We start from the raw sequence: 20,914 nt of genomic DNA, 5'->3' as shown, positions 1-20,914 counted from the left end.
CGTCATCTCGTTGTTCTGCGCGGCACAAAGGAGCTGGGCGGAAACAGCCGAGGAACGACGCGGAAGGAACTGAAGAGACTAACAGGCGGATCTGGGGCGGAGGGATACGTTTCCATGGAAACGCCACGATCTCTCCCGTAAACCTGAGGCCTTCCCCATGCTGTCCCGCCCCCTCGTCTCCCGGTTTTCTACACCCTCCTTGTCTTCCTTCCCGTCTCCCTACCCTCTGCCTCCTTTCGTTTTCCCCAGTCTAGGGACGCTCAGCCTTAACAACCTTAGTACGGATGCATTAGATCGGCCTACGAAAGGCTGTACAATTTAACCGCTGATGCAGCCGTCGCGCCTTTCTGTTGGGGGACCTGGCCCAGTCAGCTACTCTGTGATCTTTGGGGCTCATCAGAGGTAATCGAAGGTTTGGCCATGGTGAAAAGTCCGTGAACCCCGTCATTCTGAGTGGTGGTTTTTACACCACAGACCTTAGGAAGGATGACGCACCCAGGGACTGGTGGTAAAGCCTCCTGTCCTGCACGCCCCCTCCAGCTTCTTCTGAACCAGTCACCAGTTTGTCACCACTACGGTCTGAGTTCTTGGAGTATGAAAGACAAAGGAATAGAGCTGTGGGGTCCCGCTCCCCCCTCCCCCCGTTATATTGAAATTGTGACAAAACCCTGAATGTTTAAAGCATTTTGGCCAGTGACAATTTGGAAATTATTTGCATCTGAAGCTCAAAGTAACTGATTTGCTCTTCCTAATGCTTTCTGCTTTGTAACACGTGTGATCCACCAATACTCAGATCCTGACGACTGGGACTCCTAAGTCATCTTTGTGTATCTCCACTCAGTGGAAATATCAGCCTTGCTGCTCAGCCACTCAACAGTACCAAATAAATGCAAAACTTCTTTACATTAGAATTGCTCTAGACACCAACTACAAATAGAGAAAAAGTTCTTTTTTGCCAGAAACATAGACATTACATCGTAAATTCTTGGAATACACAAAAGTTGGAAATGTACATAAAAAAAGACATATTTAGGTATTTGCATTTTTATCTTTTTTATCTTCTGCAGCTTCATTTGGTGTGTATAGGTGTGGAATGGTAGAGTACAGGGAAAGCAGGCCTAGTTGGTGAATAAAGCATGGATTCTCTCCAGGTCATGCTATGATTTTATGCATATTTTTTAAATTGATTAAGTTATGGAGAGAATTAATCTGTCTCAGGAAGATCTCTAAGAAGAAAGTAGAAGCTCTGTAGAGTATATGTGTTCTCCTTTAGTCTTGGTGATTTTTGTCTTAACAAGGTTCTTCTCAAAAGAATTAAATGATTATAAAGATCTATAGATTCTTCACAAAAGAATTAAACAATAATTATAAAGACTCTATAGGGGCCGGGCGCAGTGGCTCACACCTGTAATCCCAGCACTTTGGGAGGCCTAGGCGGGCGGATTGCCTGAGCTCAGGAGTTCGAGACCAGCCTGGGCAACACAGTAAAACCCTGTCCCTACTAAAATACAAAAAATTAGCCTGGCATGGTGGCGTGTGCCTGTAGTCCCAGCTACTCGGGAGGCTGAGGCAGGAGAAATGCTTGAACCCAGGAGGCAGAGGTTGCAGTGAGCCGAGATCATGCCCCTGCACTCCAGCCTGGGTGACAGAGCAAGACTCCGTCTCAAAAAAAAAAAAAAAAAAAAGATGATATAGTCCCTGAAAGATAGAATATAAATTCTGTAAGGCCTCACTAAGTTGACTTTCTTCTGTTAAGAAGCTATGAAAATTACTGTTGAGGCCGCGCGCAGTGGCTCACGCCTGTGATCCCAGCACTTTGGGAGGCTGAAGCTGGCGGATCACCTGAGGTCAGAAGTTCGAGACCAGCCTGACCAACATGGAGAAACCCCATTTCTACTAAAAATACAAAATTAGCTGGGCATGGTGGTGCATGCCTGTAATGCCAGCTACTCAGGAGCCTGAGGCAGGAGAATTGCTTGAACCTGAGAGGTGGAGGTTGCGGTGAGCTGAGATCTTGCCATTGCACTCCAGCCTGAGCAACAAGAGCAAAACTCCTAGGCTGGGCGCTGTGGCTCACGCCTGTAATCCCAGCACTCTGGGAGGCCGAGGCAGGCGGATCACCTGAGGTCAGAAGTTCAAGACCAGCCTGGCCATGGTGAAACCCCGTCTCTACTAAAAATACAAAAAATTAGCCAGGCATGGTGGTGCGCACCTGTAATCCCAGCTACTTGGGAGGCTGAGGCAGGAGAATTGCTTGAACCCGGAAGGCGGAGGTTGCAGGGAGCCGAGATCGCGCCATTGCACTCCAGCCTGGGCAACAAGAGTGAAACTCCGTCTCCAAAAAAAAAGAGCAAAACTCTGACTCAAAAAAAAAAGAAAATTACTGTTGAACCAAGCATAGATAACTGCTTGAAAGACAATGCATATGATACTGTATAATTCCTAATAAACCTCAATAAACTTTTTTTTTCAATAAACTTTTTTTGACTCTGAATACAAAGTCTAGGTCAGGCTTCGTGGCTCATGCCGGTAATCCCAGCACTTTGGGAGGTTGAGGTGGGAGGATTGCTTGAGGCCAGGACTTTGAGACCAGCCTGGGCAACAGAACTAGACCCCCATCTCTACCAACAAAACAAAACAAAGTCTATAGGTGTACTAAAGAAATTTCTAAGCAAGTAATAGTAAACAGAAGCAGTTTTAAAATTTATAACCAATTGCTTTCAAATCCTGATTCACAGACATGCCTGTCTTGGAGACAGGTGTTCAATAAGCTAATTACATACTATTTATTCCTATGAAAGCAGGGCCAGTACAAGGCCAGGCTTTGTTAATCTGGTTACCATGAAAAAATAATAGTACTGTATACTATTTCCATAGACTATTCTACTTTCTACTGAACACGCTTTCTCTAAGAACAGGCAACCAATTCTTTTCACTAAATGTCAGTCCAAATCAGGGAGATTTTACTGTGCAGAGAAATTTTATTCCTGCTGATTCTTTTTGAAATCACATTCACCCACATAAGTTTCTGCCTCTAGAAATCTGTGTTAAATTTAGATTACATTCTCAGATTGTTTGAATATGAAAACTACTTAATTCAAATATTGTAATATTTCCTAATATGAAATATTAGTTATTAACATGTTACTATTGTTAAATTTTAACAATATTATTAGTTTAGGAAAGGGGAGTAATTCATAAGCCTTTTACAGCAGTTTTCAAAATGTATCTGCATTTTCTACATTTGGTATTTCCAGATAAATATTAAAGAAAAAGTTCCCTTTTTAATCTTACTTCTCTCACCATTTCAGTTTCACTTTTAAGTCATTATCAGCATTTGAGCTAGGATGTGAAAACGTTAAAACAAGAAAGGAAAAACAAATTTAAACCTTCTGCACATTAATCTATTTTGTTTTTTTGTTGTTGTTTTTAAGGCAGGGTAAGAAGTGGGCAGACCTCAGAGTCCGCCTCCTGGACCCCAGCGTTCCACTCTGCCACACCAATAATCTATTTTTAATATAAATAAGTAGTCTATGCTAACAAATACTAGTCTTTAATATGTATTTATGTATGTGCTGTGTATGTGTGTACTGTAGGTCAAGCCAAACAGCTATGTTCAGCTTTCTTTTCTTTTTCAACATTTCATGATTTTCTGTTTCCTCTAGAATGCTGTTAGGACATTCTGGGAAGGAAGAGGCATGTTCATAATTCTTTCATACTGTATTAAGAAATTAATTTCTCATTAGCCAAGTACAGGACAACCATCAGTACTAAAAGATGAGAGGCTAGAGAGAGCAATAGTTAAAGAACTGCAGTGCTTTGACTAACTTCAAGAGTGAAACTAGGAAAAGGATTAATGTGATGTAGGAATGCCCCACTGATACAAATATTACCTAAATGGATGGTTTAGGTGTGTAAAACAATCTAGGTAATGTTGAGGTTTTCTGAGGAATGTTACATTGTATTATGAAACAGCCGGGTGAGGTGGCTCATCCTGTAATCCCAACACTCAGGAGGCAGAGGTGGGTGGATCGCTTGAGCTCAGGAGTTTGAGACCAGCCTGGGCAACATGGCAAGACCCTATCGATATTATTTTTTTTAAATAATTTTATTATTTATTATTTATTTATTTATTTTTGAGACAGAGTTTCGCTCTTGTTGCCCAGGCTGGAGTGCAATGGCGCAATTGCAGCTTATTGCAACCTCTGCCTCCTGGGTTCAAGCGATTCTCCTGCCTTAGCCTCCTGAGTAGCTGGGATTACAGGCATGTGCCACCACACCCAACTAGTTTTGTATTTTTAGTAGAGATGGGGTTTTTCCATGTTGGTCAGGCTGGTCTCGAACTCCCGACCTCAGTTGATCCGCCTGACTTGGCCTCCCAAAGTCCTGGGATTACAGGTGTGAGCCACCATGCCCGGTCCAGGGGCTGTTTTTCTAAAGAAGGAATAAAGGTATTTGTGCATAAAAATACAATAGACTGAGCCTGGTGGCTCACACCTGCAATCCCAGCACTTGGGAGGCCAAAGCAGGAGGATTGCTTGAGTCCAGTTCAAGAGCAGCCTGGGTAACATGATAAGACCCCCATCTCTACAAAACAATTAAAAAACAAAGCCAAAAACAGTAAACAACCTTCCATGGTACATAATCAGACGGAATAATTCTAGGAAACAGTGGGGTGGGTTTTTGTTTGTTTGCTTGTTTGTTTTTAAGAGAGGATCTCTCTCCCTGATCCAGGCTGGAGTGCGATCTCAACTCATGCAGCCTGGAACTCGCAGGCCCAAGGGATCCTCCCACCTCAGCTTCTGACTAACCGGATCTACAGGCATGCAACAGCACTCCTGGCTTTTTATTTTTTTGTAGAGATGGTGGGGGTGGGGGAGATTGGGAAGGGAATCTCACTGTGCTGCCCAGGCTGGTCTGGAACTCCTAGGCCCGGGCCCACTTTGGTCTCCCAAAGTGTTGGGATTACACGAGTGAGCCACTGCGCCCGGCCTCTGGTTTTTTTTTTTTTTTTTTGAGATGGAGTCTTGGTCTGTTGCCCAGGCTGGAGTGCAATGGCATGCAACCTCCGCCACTGTGGTTCAAGCTATGCTTCTGCCTCAGCCTCCTGAGTAGCTGGTATTACAGGCCCACGCCACCACGCCTGGCTAATTTTTTGTATTTTTAGTAGAGACAGGTTTCACCATGTTGGTCAGGCTGCTCTTCAACTCCTGACCTCCTAATCTGCCCTCCTCAGTATCCCAGAGTGCTGAGATTACAGGCGTGAGCCACTGCACCCGGCCCCATGAATCTTTTTTAAAAAATAACATTCAAGACTGGGTGCGGTGGCTCATACCTGTAATCCCAGCACTTTGGGAAGCAGAGGCAGGTGGATCATCTGAGGTCAGGAGTTTGAGACCGGTCTGGCCAACATGGTGAAACCCCGTCTCTACTAAAAATACAAAAATTAGCCAGGCATGGCGGCATGCAACTGTAACCCCAGCTACTTGGGTGGCTGAGGCAGGAGAATGGCTTAAGCCCAGGAGGCAGAGATTACAGTGAGCTATCATGACATTGCACTCCAGCCTGGGCGAGATCGCAAGACCCTGTCTCAAAAAAAAAAAAAATTAAAAGTCACATTCAGTTTTATACCTTCCCAGTCACTATTTGTGACTGTCTGTTTTCTTTAAAAATCCTGTAGTTTATTGACATTTTATTTTTTGATAGATTTGCAAACTCAAACTATTTCACTTCTATAATTACATGAGCCAATTCCTTACACTAAATCTCAATAGATAGATAGATGATATAGATATAGATATCCTACTGGTTTTGTTTCCCCGGAGAACCCCAACTAATACAATGCATTGTGCCATAAACAATTTTCTAAGTCATTAAATATTCTTCTACAACGTTTTGTTTGCATAATATTCCATTAATTAGGAATCCTCTCTTGTAAGAAGTTTAGATTGCTTTCATGTTTTATGTTATAGGTAACGCTGAAGTGAAAAACATGTCTGCAATGGTATTTGATTCTCAGTACCTTCCTTAATACTGGATGTTAATTTTTTAATCTGCCAAATTTGATTTTAAAAATGGATTTTTGGGCGGGGCATGGTGGCTCATGCCTGTAATCCCAGCACTTTGGGAGGCCGAGGCAGGCGGATCACGAGGTCAGGAGATGGAGACCATCCTGGCTAATGTGGTGAAACCCTATCTCTACTAAAAACACAAAAATTAGCCGGGCGTAGTGGAGGGCGCCTGTAGTCCCAGCTACTCAGGAGGCTGAGGCAGGAGAATGGTGTGAACCCAGGAGTCAGAACTTGCAGTGAGCCGAGATTGTGCCACTGCACTCCAGCCTGGGCGACAGAGCGAGACTCCGTCTGAAAAAAAAAAAAAAAAGGATCTTTTTGGCCAGGCGTGGTGGCTTATGCCTGTAATCCCAGCACTTTGGGAGGCCAAGGTGGGCAAAACACAAGGTTAGGAGTTCGAGACCAGCCTGGCAAACATGGTGAAATCCCATCTCCACTAAAAACACAAATATTAGCCGGGCATGCTGGCACGCACCTGTAATCCCAGCTGCTCGGGAGGCTGAGACAGGAGAATCGCTTGAACTCGGAAGGCAGAGGTTGCAGTGAGCAAAGATCGTGCCACTGCACTCTAGCCTGGGTGACAGAGACTCCTGAGACAACAACAAAAAAAAGAATCTTATATTTTTTAATTTGTATTTTGTTGATTTACAGTGAGGTTGAATATTATGCTTATTGGCAATTTGTTTATGTCCTTTGCTGATTTTTTTCTGTTGGGGTATATGTTCTAGCTTACTGATTCATAGGAACTCTTCCTACTTTAAGGACATCAGTCGTTTGTATTCACTGGTATATTTTCTTGACTTTTGTAGTATTAACAGTTAAATGATTACTATATCTTAAATTTGTTATAGTATATGTATATTGAAAATAATCATAACAATCTGGTAAATGTTAATTTAGGTTGTTTCTTTTTTTTGAGACAGAGTATCACTCTGTTGCTCAGACTGGAGTGCGAATGGCATGATCTCAGCTCACTGCAACCTCTGCTTCCCTGGTTCAAGTGATTCTTGTGCCTCAGTTTCCCAAGTAGCTGGGACTACAGGCGTGTACTACGACATTCCTTACCTCAACTCCTGATCTCAGGTGATCCACCCGCCTCGGCCTCCCAGAGTGCTGGGATTACAGGCGTGAGCCACTGGTCCCAGCGAGCCACAGCACCCGGCCTAGGTTCTTTTTCTTTTTCTTTTTCTTTTCTTTGTCTCACTCTATCACCCACACAGCTCACTGTGGCCTTGACCTCCCCAGGCTCAGGTGATCCTTCCACCTTAGCCTCTAGAGTAACTGGGACACAGGCATGCCCCACCACATCCGGCTAATTTTTGTATTTTTTTTTTGTAGAGACAGGGTTTCGCCATGTTGCCCAAGCTGGTCTTGAATTCCTGGGATCAGATGATCCTCCTACCTCAGCACACCTCTACCTCTGCCTCTCAAAATGCTGGGATTACAGGCATGACCCACTACTCCCAGCATAACTTAGTTTAATGACTAAGTGCCAGTCGTAATCAGTGGTGAAGACAGATACAAGAAACATAATCAGAAGACAAATGTTTAAAAATACAGGCTGGGTGCAGTGCCTCATGCCTGTAATCCCAGCACTTTGGAAGGCCTAGGTCGGAGGATTGCTTGAACCCAGGCTTGAACTCAAGCTTGAACTCGCTTGAGTTTGAGACTAGCCCAGGCAACATAGAAATACTTCACCTCTATATATAAAAGAAAAGAAAAATAAAAATGTCAAATTAAAAAAAATAGGACCGGCCGGGCGCGGTGGCTCACACTTGTAATCCCAGCACTTTGGGAGGCCGAGGCAGGTGGATCACGAGGTCAGGAGATCGAGACCACGGTGAAACCCTGTCTCTACTAAAAATATAAAAAATTAGCCAGGTGTGGTGGCGGTTGAGTGAGCCGAATTGTCCCCTGATCCACCTCGGGATACGATCCAAAAAAAAAAAATAAAAAAAAAAAAAGGATTATAATGCCAGCACTTTGGGAAGTGGAGGTAGGTGGATCACCTGAGGTCAGGAGTTTGAGACCAGCCTGGCCAATATGGTGAAACCCTATCTCTACTAAAAACACAAACATTTGGTGAGGGGTGGTGGCTCTCTCCTGTAATCCCAGTACTTTGGGAGGCCAAGGAGGGTGGATCACTTGAGGTCAGGAGTTTGAGACCAGCCTAACCAACATGGTGAAACCCTGCCTCTACTAATAATACAAAAATTAGCCAGGTATGGTGGCATGCACCTGTAATCCCAGCTACTCAGGAGTCTGAAGCAAGAGAATCGTTTGAACGTGGGAGGCAGAGGTTGCAGTGAGCTGAGATCGTGTCACTGCACTCCAGCCTGGGTGGTAGAGCGAGACTCCGTTTCAAAAAAAAAAAAAAAAAGGAGAAAAAAATTTCTCTTCTAATTGGCTACATGGCTTTTCCACTCAGAACTGAGCCTGTCAGGTAAATGTATAAATAACCTAGCTTTTATTTATTTATTTTATTTTTATTTCTTTTGAGACGGAGTTTTGCTCTTGTAGCAAGCTAATTGGCTGTGCCTGGCCTGATAAATGCTTGTTTTTACACTGAAGATTCAGTTACGTTTCAGGTTGTTAGCAACAGTAATCACTAATCTTTTAAAAGCTAGGTTATGGCCAGGTGCGGTGGCTCATACCTGTAATCCCAGCTTGCTATTTGTAATTGGCCTTCCATTGTACCCACTCCCACCCCAGTTTCCAGGTATTAAATGACTCCCAGTAGAAAAAAAAGATTTCCTACCAAATACTATGTTAATACTGTGATAACAACTATTAACATTTGAATTTCTTTTTCTTTCTTTCTTTTTTTTTTTTTTTTTGAGACGGAGTCTTGCTCTTGTTGCCCAGGCTGGAGTGTAATGGCATAATCTCGGCTCACTGCAACCTCCGCCTCCCGGGTTCAAGAGACTCTCCTGCCTCAGCATCCCGAGTAGCTGGGATTACAGGCACCCGCCACCATGCCCGGTTAATTTTTGTATTTTTAGTAAACACAGGGTTTTGCCATGTTGGCCAGGCTGGTCTCAAACTCCTGACCTCAAGTGATCCACCTGTCTCAGCCTCCCAGAGTGCTGGGATTACAGGTGCCCACCACCATGCCCCAACTCCTGACCTTAGATGATCCACCTGCCTCAGCCTCTCAAAGTGCTGGGATTACAGTCTGGGCCACTGCGCCCGGCCCTTAATCTCTTTTCTAACAAAATTTGGTGTATGCTCTGTTTTTTTTTTTTTAGACAGGGTCTTGACAAAGTGTTGGGATCACAGGTGTGAGCCACTGCACCCAGCGAAGTGCTCATGTCCATTCAGTTTATTTATTTTTATTTTTATTTATTTATTTATTTATTTTTGAGACGGAGTCTTGCTCTGTCGCCCAGGCTGGAGTGCAGTGGCGCAATCTCGGCTCACTGCAAGCTCCGCCTCCCAGGTTCATGCCATTCTCCTGCCTCAGCCTCTCCGAGTAGCTGGGACTACAGGCGCCTGCCACCACGCCCGGCTAATTTTTTGTATTTTTAGTAGAGACAGGGTTTCACCGTGGTCTCGATCTCCCGACCTCGTGATCCGCCCGCCTCGGCCTCCCAAAGTGCTGGGATTACAAGCGTGAGCCACCGTGCCCGGCCTCATTCAGTTTAATTTTTAGTGCCAGTTTATTAGAGCTTGGAGAAGGTACCTCACTGTTGCTTTCCTGTACATAAACACAGATATAGTGCCGTCGAAGCACTTTTTCCTTCTTTCTCTTTTTTTCTTAACATTTCCATTGAACAGATGATTTTTCTTTTCTTTTTTTTTGAGATGAAGTCTTGCTCTGTCGCCCAGGCTGGAGTGCAGTGGCGTGATCTTGGCTCCTTGCAACCTCCCCCTCCTGGGTTCAAGCGATTCTCCTGCCTCAGCCACCCAAGTAGCTGGGACTACAGATGCGCACCACCACACCCGGCTCATTTTTGTATTTTTAGTAGAAATGGGGTTTCACCATGTTGGCCGGGCTGGTCTCGAACTCCTGATCTCAAGCAATCCTCCCGCCTCAGTCTCCCAAAGTGCTGGGATTACAGGAGTGAGCCACCACATCCAACCAAAGCATTTTCATCCTTGGAAAACAATCTTACCTTCACTTTACTGCTAGGGAAACCAATCCTCCCTCTCTGAGGTTGTAAAACCTTCCCTCTGGGCAGGGCAGATTACAGTAAACAATTTGGAGACACCCTCTCTAAAATTGGATCCTTCCTTCCTTCCTTCCTTCCTCCCTCCCTCCCTTCTTTCGTTCTTTCTTTTTTTCAATGTCGCCCAGGCCGGAGTGCAGTGGTGCAATCTTAGCTTACTGCAATCTCTGCCTCCCAGGTTCAAGCAATTCTTGGTTCCTCGGCCTCCTGAGCAGCTGGAACTACAGGTGCGCACCACCACATCTGGCTAATTTTTTGTATTTTTAGTAGAGATGGGGTTCCACCATGTTGTCCAGGCTGGTCTCCAACTCCTGACCTCAAGCGATCCACCGGCCTCGGCCTCCCAAAGTGCTGGGATTGCAGTCATAAGCCACCTCTCCCAGGCTAAAATTGGATTTTCTTCTTTCTTTTTTTCCTTCTTTCTCTCTTTCTTTTTTTTTTTTTTTTTTGAGATGGAGTCTCGCTCTGTCGCCCAGACTAGAGTACAGTAGTGTGATCTCAGCTCACTGCAACCTCCACCACCCGGGTTCAAGTGATTCTCCTGCATCAGCCTCCCGAGTAGCTGGGATTACAGGCGCAAGTCACCATGCCTGGCTAATTTTTGTATTTTTAGTAGAGTTGGGGTTTCATCATATTGATCAGGCTGGTCTTGAACTCCTGACCTTGTAATCCTCCCACCTTGGGCTCCCAAAGTGTTGGGATTACAGGTGTGAGCCACTGTGCCCGGCCTGGATTTTCTATTAGAGAGATGGTTGTTCTGGAGTCTTTTCCTTTTTTTTTTTTTTTTTTTGAGACGGAGTCTCGCTCTGTCGCCCAGGCTGGAGTGCAGTGGCGCGATCTCGGCTCACTGCAAGCTCCACCTCCTGGGTTCACGCCATTCTCCTGCCTCAGCCTCTCCGAGTAGCTGGGACTACAGGTGCCCGCCACCACGCCCGGCTACTTTTTTATATTTTTAGTAGAGACGGGGTTTCACTGTGGTCTCGATCTCCTGACCTCGTGATCCGCCCGCCTCGGCCTCCCAAAGTGCTGCGATTACAAGCGTGAGCCACCACACCTGGCCTTCTGGAGTCTTTTTCGTAATACTATTTGTCTAAGCAGGAAAGTATATTTTACATAATGTCTCATGGTATAGCTGCTCTATACTTCACTATTTTCCCCATATCCAATTTCCCAGCATCCTTTCTAATATGCAAATTTAATCAAATCATCATCCCATAAATCAAAATTTCCCCATTCTCTGTAGCTTATTTGCTGATTCTAATCCTTTCTAATATACTAATTGAATCATGCCACTCCATATATCAAAATTTCTCCATTGTCTATAGGCTATTTACTCATTCACCAAATGAGTGAATGTTTGAAAGTCATTAGAATAGTACCTGGCACAACTTCTAACAAACAGAAGTTTGTTAAATAAGTGGCCGGGTACTGTGTCTCACCCCTGTAACCCTAGTACTTTGAGAGGCCAAGGCTGGCAGATTGTTTGAGCCCAGGAGTTCAAGACCAGTGGAGCAACACAGTGAGACCCTGTCTCTACAAAAAATTACCCAGGCATGGTGGAGCGTTCCTGTAGTCCCAACTACTTGGGAGGCCAAGGCAGGAGGATTGCTTGACCCTAGGAGATCAAGGCTGCAATGAGCCGAGTGGCGCCACTACACTCCAGCCTGCGTGACAGAGTAAGACTGTATAAAATAATAACAATAATAAATAAATAAAATAAAATAAGTCATTTTGGATTTGGCAGAGGAAGGTATGTGTGTATTTGTGGGTTTGAGGGTGAGGCAGGCAAACCTTTGGAAGGAGATAGAGGAGAAGCAGAAAAGAAGAGAATGTGAAGGGAGGGACACCAACTGGAGTGAGAGAGGTTCTAGGGGGACCAAGGGTAAGGGCTGAGCTAGGAAAGGAGGTGGCACCATTTGAACTCAGTGACAACCAGCTACAGGAGAGGGCCATTCTGAGAACTTACAGTCTCTTAGGAGTCAGTGATTTGCATCAGCAGTTCCTGAGAATTTTACTTAGGAGGCTAAAGGGGCAAAAAGGTAGGGAAATTGCCCCAATCTCATCACCTTAAAAAGGGTAACTGGCCAGGCAGGGTGACCCATGCCCGCAATCCCAGCACTTTGCGAGGCTGAGGCAGGAAGATCACTTGAGCTCAGGAGTTAGAGACCATCCTCGGCAACATGGCAAGACCTCGTCTCTACCAAAAATTAAAACAAACAAACAAACAAACAAAAACATTAGCAGGGAGGGCATGGTGGCACACGCCTGTAGTCCCTGTTACTCTGGAAGCTGGGACAGCAGGATCGCTTGAGCCCAGGAAATCCAGTCTGCAGTGAATCATGATCCTTGCACTGCACTTCACCCTGGGAGAAAGAATGAGACCCTGTCTCAAAACCAAAAACAAAACAAAAAAAGAATGGGGAGTAACTGAAGTTTACCTTGACACTAGTTTCTACTTGCAGAATACACACACACACACACACACACACACACACACACGCACACACACACGCACAAAGGCCAAAGTCTTTCATTCTGGAGTATAGAGTATAGCTTAAAATGAAAATGTACAGTTTGTTGGTGGGGCACGGTGGCTCACGCCTGTAATCCCAGCATTTTGGGACGCCAAAGCAGGCGGATCACAAGGTCAAGAGATCGAGACCATCCTGGCCAACATGGTGAAACTCCGTCTCTACTAAAAAACTACAAAAATTAGCTGGGTGTGGTGACAGGCACCTGTAGTCCCAGCTAGTCAGGAGGCTGAGGCAGGAGAATCGCTTGAACCCGGGAGGCGGAGGTTGCAGTGAGGTGAGATCGTGCCATTGTACTCCAGCCTGGCGATAGAGCAAGACTCCGTCTCAAAAAAAAAAAAAAAGAAAATGAACAGTTTGTCACATGTTGGTTGTAACTCTTTTGGACTGAATTTTTACAAGTTCAAGTGTTTTCCTTCACACTGTGATAACAATTGGCACTTATATGAGTTCTTTGTAGATTTACAGAGGGCTTTAACCAGCAAAATCTAAGAATCCGCTAAAACTACATTAATATAATCAGCCAATCATGCAATGAATAAAGGCTATGGGAAAGATTATTCAAATGATGACAATAAGAAAATATACTTTGAAGATTATATGGAACCTAAATCTCAAGGAGTAAGGGAAAAGCTGATTAATTTTTGATGTTTTCTACACCTTTGTTTAATAGTGTTTTCATTCGGTTTTTGTAAATCTCCCTTGGTTTTTACATTTCCAGGAATTCAGTGTTTACCACCTTGTACCATTTTTCAGTCCTAAAAAAGATTCTGGATCATGCCAGAAGCCAGTTAAGTGCGTGACCAGAAATCCGTAGCAGAAGCAAGTCTTTTGCACTTTTCCACTGGAGGGGTTTGTAGAGAGTGATCTGCTAGATAAAATTCAACCCGGTTTGGTTCATTTCTTTCCAGCTTCTGCACCTTTCTCAAGATTGTACTGAGGGCACATCCCAAAGGACCAGGCATTTTAATTGCCTATACAAGCCAAGCAAACAAGAAATACCTTGGCCCTGTCAGAGGCGTTGGAACCAGAGTGACTCCATTTTGAGTGCGGGCTAGGAAAATGAGGCTGGGACTTGCTGGGCTGCATTCTCAGAAAGTTAGGCATTCCCAGCCTCTAGATGTTTACGGTTAAGGGAACAAATTAATAACGTTTACCACCGGGCGTGGTGGCTCACACCTGTAATCCCAGCATTTTGGGAAGCTGAGGCGGGCGGATCACTTGAGGTCAGGAGTTGAGACCAGTCTGGCCAACATTGCAAAACCCCATCTCTACTAAAAATACAAAAATTAGCCAGATGTGGTGGTGCATGCCTGTAATCCTAGCCACTAGGGAGGCTGTGGCACAAGACTCGCTTGAACCCGGGAGGTGGAGGTTCCAGTGAGCCTTGATTGCACCATTGCACTCCACCTGGGTGACAGTATGAGACTCTGTCTCAAAAAAAAAAAAAAAGTTTACTAAACAGACCCAGACTTGGGAGTGTCCAGATATCCCAATAGCTGGAGAACAAAGGCATTCCTAATTTTGCTTTAAAGATAATAATATTGATGCTTGAAAAATATAGTAATTAAGATAATTAATCCTTTATCATAAACCCTTGTAGCAGAGTGCATCTCCTCACACATAGGACTATTGTATCTAGGGTGGACATTTTCCTCTTACTTTCGGGAACATCCTACTCTGTCTATGGAGCAGCTGTTCTTTCACCACTTTACTTTCTTAATAAACTTGCTTTTGCTTTGCACTGCGGACTCGCTCTGAATTCTTTCTTGCGCGAGATCCAACAACTCTCTCTTGGGGTCTGGATCAGGACCCCTTTCCTGTAGCAGCCCTATCGCTCTTCTCCACGGCACGTTCACCTCACATTCATAGAGCTTTAGGATTTACTCTGAGGGTTCGTGTGCTTTGATTCTAAGGCAAAAGCGCATTTCCAAGTCTACTATCATTGAGGACCTGGCACGAGCTTTTTCCTCTTTATTTATTTTTATTTTTAATTTTTTTGAGACGGAGTTTCGCTCTTGTTGCCTAGGCTGGAGCGCAATGGTGCCTTCTCGGCTCACTGCAACCTCCGCCTCCCGGGTTCAAGCGATTCTCCTGTCTCAGCCTCCTAAGTAGCTGGGATTACAGGCGCCCGCCACTAGGCCCGGCTAATTTTTGGTATTTTTAGTAGAGACGGGGTTTCACCATGTTGGCCAGGCTGGTCTCGAACTCCTGACTGGTCTCGAACTCCTGATCCGCCCGCCTCGGTATCCCAAAGTGCTGGGATTACAGGCGTGAGCCACGGCGCCCGGCTGCTTTTTCCTCTTTAAAGAAACAAAAAAGATTATTTGAACTGTCCGTCGTGGCAATGGAGAGGGATAGCCCTAGAGGACATGGCGGCTCATTATTATTATTACTACAGAAGAATCTCAGCCCCTGTCCGCACCCTGCACTCGAGGCCCCGCGACTCTCAGACCTCCCAGTAGGACTACAAAACAGAGGATTCTGGGGGAAGGAAGTGACGATCGGCGCAAAGCATGCTGGTCTCAGGCTGGCTCCGCTCAACGATCCTTCCTCAAAGCGTGGTTGCTGAGTACCCAGTGCTGCGAGGGGTTTTTTAACTGGTATTTTTCTCGTTTGTCAGGATTAAACGTTAAGTACCACTTGGTTTTGAGTACAGCCTTAGGTATCGTGTGGCTGCAGGACAGGACCAGAAATCTAAGCTCTAGAGCTGTAGCCGCTGCCCCCTCGTTTGTGCATCCTTCAAACAAATTTTAAGGGGCAGTTGTCATAAATTGGGGGTGCCTCTCGATGGCGGGATCCAGCGGAGACACAGAGCCAGAGAGCGCGTGGGTGGATATCAGGAGAGTTTTCTGCTTCAGTTGAGGAGTGGGGCGAACTCCTTTGATCGATGGAAGGAAAAGCAGAGTTGAAGGATTTGAGCATCATCTGCAGGCCAGAGGGAAGGCGATTTGGAATGTGGTTGTGGATCGGAATAGATCTGTGCCAGATGAATTTCCTCAGACTGCACCCGCGGCAAATCGGTGACCCCTCTGGTTTAGGCCGAATTGTACATATTAACTATTTTCCTTTTCCTGATAAAAATTCTCAAGCAGCCTTAACACGTGTTCTTTTCCCCAACTATAGTATCACTTCCTATCAGTACATGCATTAATACTTAATTGTATTAAGTAACTTATTACGAACTTGAGGCAAAAAACAGATGTTCTCTGTCTCTAGGATAGGATGGAGATTAGGGATAAGACATTTGCTTAGGTGGAACATATATTAACCAGCACTGGTGGTTGTTTCAGATCTAGCCAGGCGGCAATCATGAGTGAATGGATGAAGAAAGGCCCCTTAGAATGGCAAGATTACATTTACAAAGAGGTCCGAGTGACAGCCAGTGAGAAGAAGGAGTATAAAGGATGGGTTTTAACTACAGACCCAGTCTCTGCCAAGTGAGTATGCATCCTACTTGCCTGAAATCTTGACACCCCTTCGTGCTGCCTGTATGTTACAGACAAACTAAGAAAGCAGATAAATGAAAAGCTAATTATTAATATTTTCATATAAGAATTTTTTGTTTGTTTGAGACAGGGTTCTACTGTCACCCAGGCTGGAATGCAGTGGCAAGATCTTGGCTCTCTGTAACTTCCGCCTCACAGGTTCAAGCGATTCTCCCGCCTTAGCCTCCAGAGTAGCTGGGACTACAGGCATTCGCCACCACGTCTGGCTAATTTTTGTATTTTTTGTGGAGACGGGGTTTCGCCATGTTGCCCACGTTGGTCTCAAACTCCTGAGCTCCAAGGATCTGCCCGCTTTAGCCTCACAGAGTGCTGGCATTACAGGCTGAGTCACTGTACCCAGCCTACATATGAGAACTTAACTGCCTTTGAATCTAAATGCTGTTCTGACTATGGATTACTTATCAGACCAGGCAACTTCATAGAAATTGGGCATAGAAATTATTCTTACTATATATATATATATTTTTTTTTTTTTGGGGGGGGGGGGCCGGGGGGATGAAGTCTCACTCTGTTGCCCAGGCTGGAGTGGTGCAGTTACGATCTTGGCTCACTGCAGCTTCTGCCTCCCAGGTTCAAGTGATTCTCGTGCCTCAGCCTCCCCAGTAGCTGGGTTACACATGTGTGCCAACATGCCCCACTAATTTTTTGTATTTTTAGTAGAGACGGGGTTTCACTATGTTGACCAGGCTGGTCTCGAACTCCTGACCTCGGGTGATCTGCCCACCTCGGCCTCTCAAAGTGCTAGGATTATAGGCTTGAGCCACCATCCCCAGCCTATAATTTTGTTTATAAATACTTCACTATATCTCTTGAAAGAAAAGGACTTTAAGGCCGGGCACGGTGGCTCATGCCTGTAATCCCAGCACTTTGGGAGGCCGAGGTGGGTGGATCACGAGGTCAGGAGATCGAGACCATCCTGGCTAACACGGTGAAACCCCGTCTCTACTAAAAATACAAAAAAAAATTAGCCGGGCGTGGTGGCAGGCGCCTGTAGTCTCAGCTACTCTGGAGGCTGGGGCAGGAGAATGGCGTGAAGCTGGGAGGCAGAGCTTGCCGTGAGCCAAGATCGTGCCACTGCACTCCAGACTGGGTGACAGAGCGAGACTCCGTCTCAAAAAAAAAAGAAAAAAAGATAAGGACTTTAAATAAATGTAACCACGAAAACTTTTTTTTTTTGAGATGGAGTCTCGCTGTGTTGCCCAGGCTGGAGTGCAGTGGCGTGATCTCAGCTCACTGCAACCTCCACCTCCCCAGTTCAAGTGACTCTCCTGCCTCAGGCTCCTAAGTAGCTGGGATTACAGTCATGTATTTTTAGTAGAGATGGGGTTTCACCGTGTTAGCCAGGACGGTCTCCATTTCCTGACCTTGTGATCCGCCCACCTGACCTCCCAAAGTGCTGGGGTTATAGGCGTGAGCCACCTCACCTGGCCTTTTTTTTTTTGAGATGGAGCCTTGCTCTGTTGCCCAGGCTGGAGTTCAATGGCTCGATCTCAGCTCACTGCAACCTCTGCCTCCCGGATTCAAGTCATTCTCCTGCCTCAGCCTCCTGAGTAGCTGGGATTACAGACGTGTGCTACCACACCCGGCTAATTTTTGTACTTTTAGTAGAGATGGGGTTTCACCATGTTGGCCAGGCTGGCCTTGAACTCCTTACCTCAAGTGATTTGCCCGCCTTGTCCTCCCAAAGTGCTGGGATTATAGGCATGAGCCACCGTGCCCGGCCTAGTTACTGTTCTTTTGACTCTAAGTCTACCCTGCCTTCTTTTTTTTTTTTTTTTTTTTCCGCAACAGTCTTACTCAGGATAGAGTGCAGTGGCATGATCTTGGCTCACTGCAACCTCCGCCTCCCAGGTTCAAGCAATTCTCTGCCTCAGCCTCCCAAGTAGCTGGGACTACAGGTGCCTGCCACCACGCCCGCTAATATTTGTATTTTTAGTAGGGATTGTGTTTTACCATCTTGGCCAGAGGTTGGTCTTGAACTCCTAACCTCGTGATCCACCCGCCTTGGCCTCCCAAAGTGCTGGGATTACAGGCGTGAGCCACCGCGCCCGGCTACCCTGCCTTCTTTTCTAATACACATTTAAGGCATTCATAACTCTTGTTTGATCCTTTATTTTTTTATTTTATTTTTTTTTTTTGAGACGGAGTCTCGCTCTGTCGCCCGTGCTGGAGTGCAGTGGCGCAATCTCGGCTCACTGCAAACTCCGCCTCCCGGGTTCACGCCATTCTCCTGCCTCAGCCGCCTGAGTTGCTGGGACTACAGGCGCCCGCCACCACGCCCGGCTAATTTTTCGTATTTTTTAGTAGAGACGGGGTTTCACCATGTTAGCCAGGATGGCCTCGATCTGCTGACCTCGTGATCCGCCCGCCTCGGCCTCCCAAAGTGCTGGGATTACAAGCGTGAGCCACCGCGCCCGGCCCTGATCCTTTAATTGTATCCCACAATGATTGGTTGTAGGCTGGGCAAAAAGTTGACGTATTTAGGATCCTTAGTGAATGTTTGTTGAATAAATGGAAGCATTCATTGGTGCAGGATTAATTTCAAACAGAGTAGAGTGTCATCTATTATTTTAGTGACCTACTTGGGTTGATGATGCCTCTAAACTTACTTTTCCTCCAAAGTATCGTCCTTGTGAACTTCCTTGAAGATGGCAGCATGTCTGTGACCGGAATTATGGGACATGCTGTGCAGACTGTTGAAACTATGAATGAAGGCGACCGTAGAGTAAGGGAGAAGCTGATGCATTTGTTCACGTCTGGAGACTGCAAAGCGTACAGCTCAGAGGATCTGGAAGAGAGAAAGAACAGCCTAAAGAAATGGCTTGAGAAGAACCACATCCCCATCACTGAACAGGGAGATTCTCCCAGGACTCTCTGTGTGGCTGGGGTCCTGACTATAGACCCACCGTATGGTCCAGAAAATTGCAGCAGCTCTAATGAGATTATTCTGTCGCGTGTTCAGGATCTTATTGAAGGACATCTTACAGCTTCCCAATGAGAGGCCAGAAGTGTGAACATACTGATAGAAAAAGACTGTTTTTTATCCCTCATAAAATGTTTTGAATGTAAAGGCACATGACTGTGTGTGTGTGTGTGTGTAAAATTCTTTGTTGTTTTGGTAAAATCGGAGTGGGTTATAAGTGCTAATTTCCTTGGGAAATTAATGAACCAGGGCAAGTATAGCATCCCATGCATAAAATTAGCACAGGGACATTAGAATTGTATGGGTCTTTTCTTTTTTTTTTTTCTTTTTTTTTGAGATGGAGTCTCGCTCTGTCACCAGGCTTGAGTGCAGTGGCGCAATCTGGGCTCAGTGCAACCTCCGCTTCCCAGGTTCAACTGATTCCCCTGCCTCAGCCTCTCAAGTAGCTGGGACTACAGGCACACGCCACCACGCCCAGCTAATTTTTTATATTTTAGTAGAGACGGGGTTTCATCTGTATGGGTCTTTTCTTGTCATGAGGTTACGCCCCCATTTTTGTTAGGCAAGAAAAGCATTTGGAAAAAAATGTAACATGTTAGATTCAATATAAAATATTATGGTAAGATCATGGTCTTGTTAAGTCTCTTCACTAACTGTATATGTCTGTTTTTAAAAGATTTGTCTTGGCCGGGCACGGTGGCTCACGCCTGTAATCCCAGCACTTTGGGAGGCCGAGGCGGGTGGATCATGAGGTCAGGAGATCGAGACCATCCTGGCTAACACGGTGAAACCCTTTCTCTACTAAAAATACAAAAAAATTAGCCGGGCATGGTGGCAGGCACCTGTAGTCCCAGCTACTTGGGAGGCTGAGGCAGAATGGCATGAACCCGGGAGGCAGAGCTTGCAGTGAGCCGAGATCGCGCCACTGCACTCTAGCCTGGGTGACAAAGCGAGACTCCATCTCAAAAAAAAAAAATTTATTGTGACACAGCATTACCTATTGAATTACTGTTTTCTGTTTTTTTCGTGGAGTTTTTGTTTTGGTTTTTGAGATGGAGTTTCACTCTTGTTCCCCAGGCAATCCACCAGTGCAATGGTGCAATCTTGGCTCACCACAACCTCCACCTCCCAGCTTCAAGCGATTCTCCTGCCTCAGCCTCCCGAGTAGCTGGGATAACAGGCATGTGCCACCACGCCCCACTAATTTTGCATTTTTTTAGTAGAGATGGGGTTTCTCCATGTTGGTCAGTCTGGTCTCAAACTCCCGACCTCAGGTGATCTGCCCGCCTTGGCCTCCCAAAGTGCAGGGATTACAGGTGTGAGCCACTGCACCCGGCTGTTTTTTGTTTGTTTGTTTATTTTTGAGACAGAGTCTTTCTCTTGTCACTCAGGCTGGAGTGCAGTGGCACAATCTCGGCTCACTGCAACCTCTGCCTCCTGAGTTCAAGCCATTCTTCCTCACGCCACCCCCCTCCCAGTAGCTGGGATTACCAGGCACATAGCACCATGCCCAGCTAATGTTTGTATATCTAGTAGAGACAGGGTTTCACCATGTCGACCAGGCTAGTCTCGAACTCCTGACCTCATGATCTGCCCGCCGTGGCCTCCCAAAGTGCTGGGATTACAGGCATGAGAGCCTCCGTGCCTGGCTTTTTTTTTTTTTTTTTTAAAGAGGGTCTTGATATGTTGCCCAGGCTTGTCTTCAACTCCT

At 45.7% G+C, this 20,914-nt stretch overlaps 1 protein-coding gene across 3 annotated transcripts; it reads left to right on the top strand.

The window, feature by feature from the left end:
• Nucleotides 1-43: 43 nt before the first annotated feature.
• Nucleotides 44-19,354, top strand: GEMIN6 (gem nuclear organelle associated protein 6). 3 transcript variants are annotated; one of them, XM_058428695.1, is made up of 3 exons: nucleotides 44-402; nucleotides 16,065-16,211; nucleotides 18,903-19,354. In XM_058428695.1, the coding sequence occupies exons 1-3, from the start codon at nucleotides 329-331 to the stop codon at nucleotides 19,276-19,278; spliced, it is 597 nt and encodes a 198-aa protein (XP_058284678.1). In that variant the 5' UTR covers nucleotides 44-328; the 3' UTR covers nucleotides 19,279-19,354. The 3 variants fall into 3 exon arrangements, with proteins under 3 accessions (XP_058284678.1, XP_032034963.1, XP_058284679.1); XM_032179072.2 differs by lacking the exon at nucleotides 44-402 and adding an exon at nucleotides 15,259-15,374; XM_058428696.1 differs by lacking the exon at nucleotides 44-402 and adding an exon at nucleotides 15,323-15,402.
• Nucleotides 19,355-20,914: the final 1,560 nt, after the last annotated feature.

The sequence above is a fragment of the Hylobates moloch genome, unplaced genomic scaffold (genome assembly GCF_009828535.3).
Source record: "Hylobates moloch isolate HMO894 unplaced genomic scaffold, HMol_V3 SCAFFOLD_15, whole genome shotgun sequence".
NCBI classification, from domain to species: domain Eukaryota; kingdom Metazoa; phylum Chordata; class Mammalia; order Primates; family Hylobatidae; genus Hylobates; species Hylobates moloch.
Note: the sequence above shows the minus strand (reverse complement) of the source record. Positions and strands in the feature narration are given on the sequence as shown.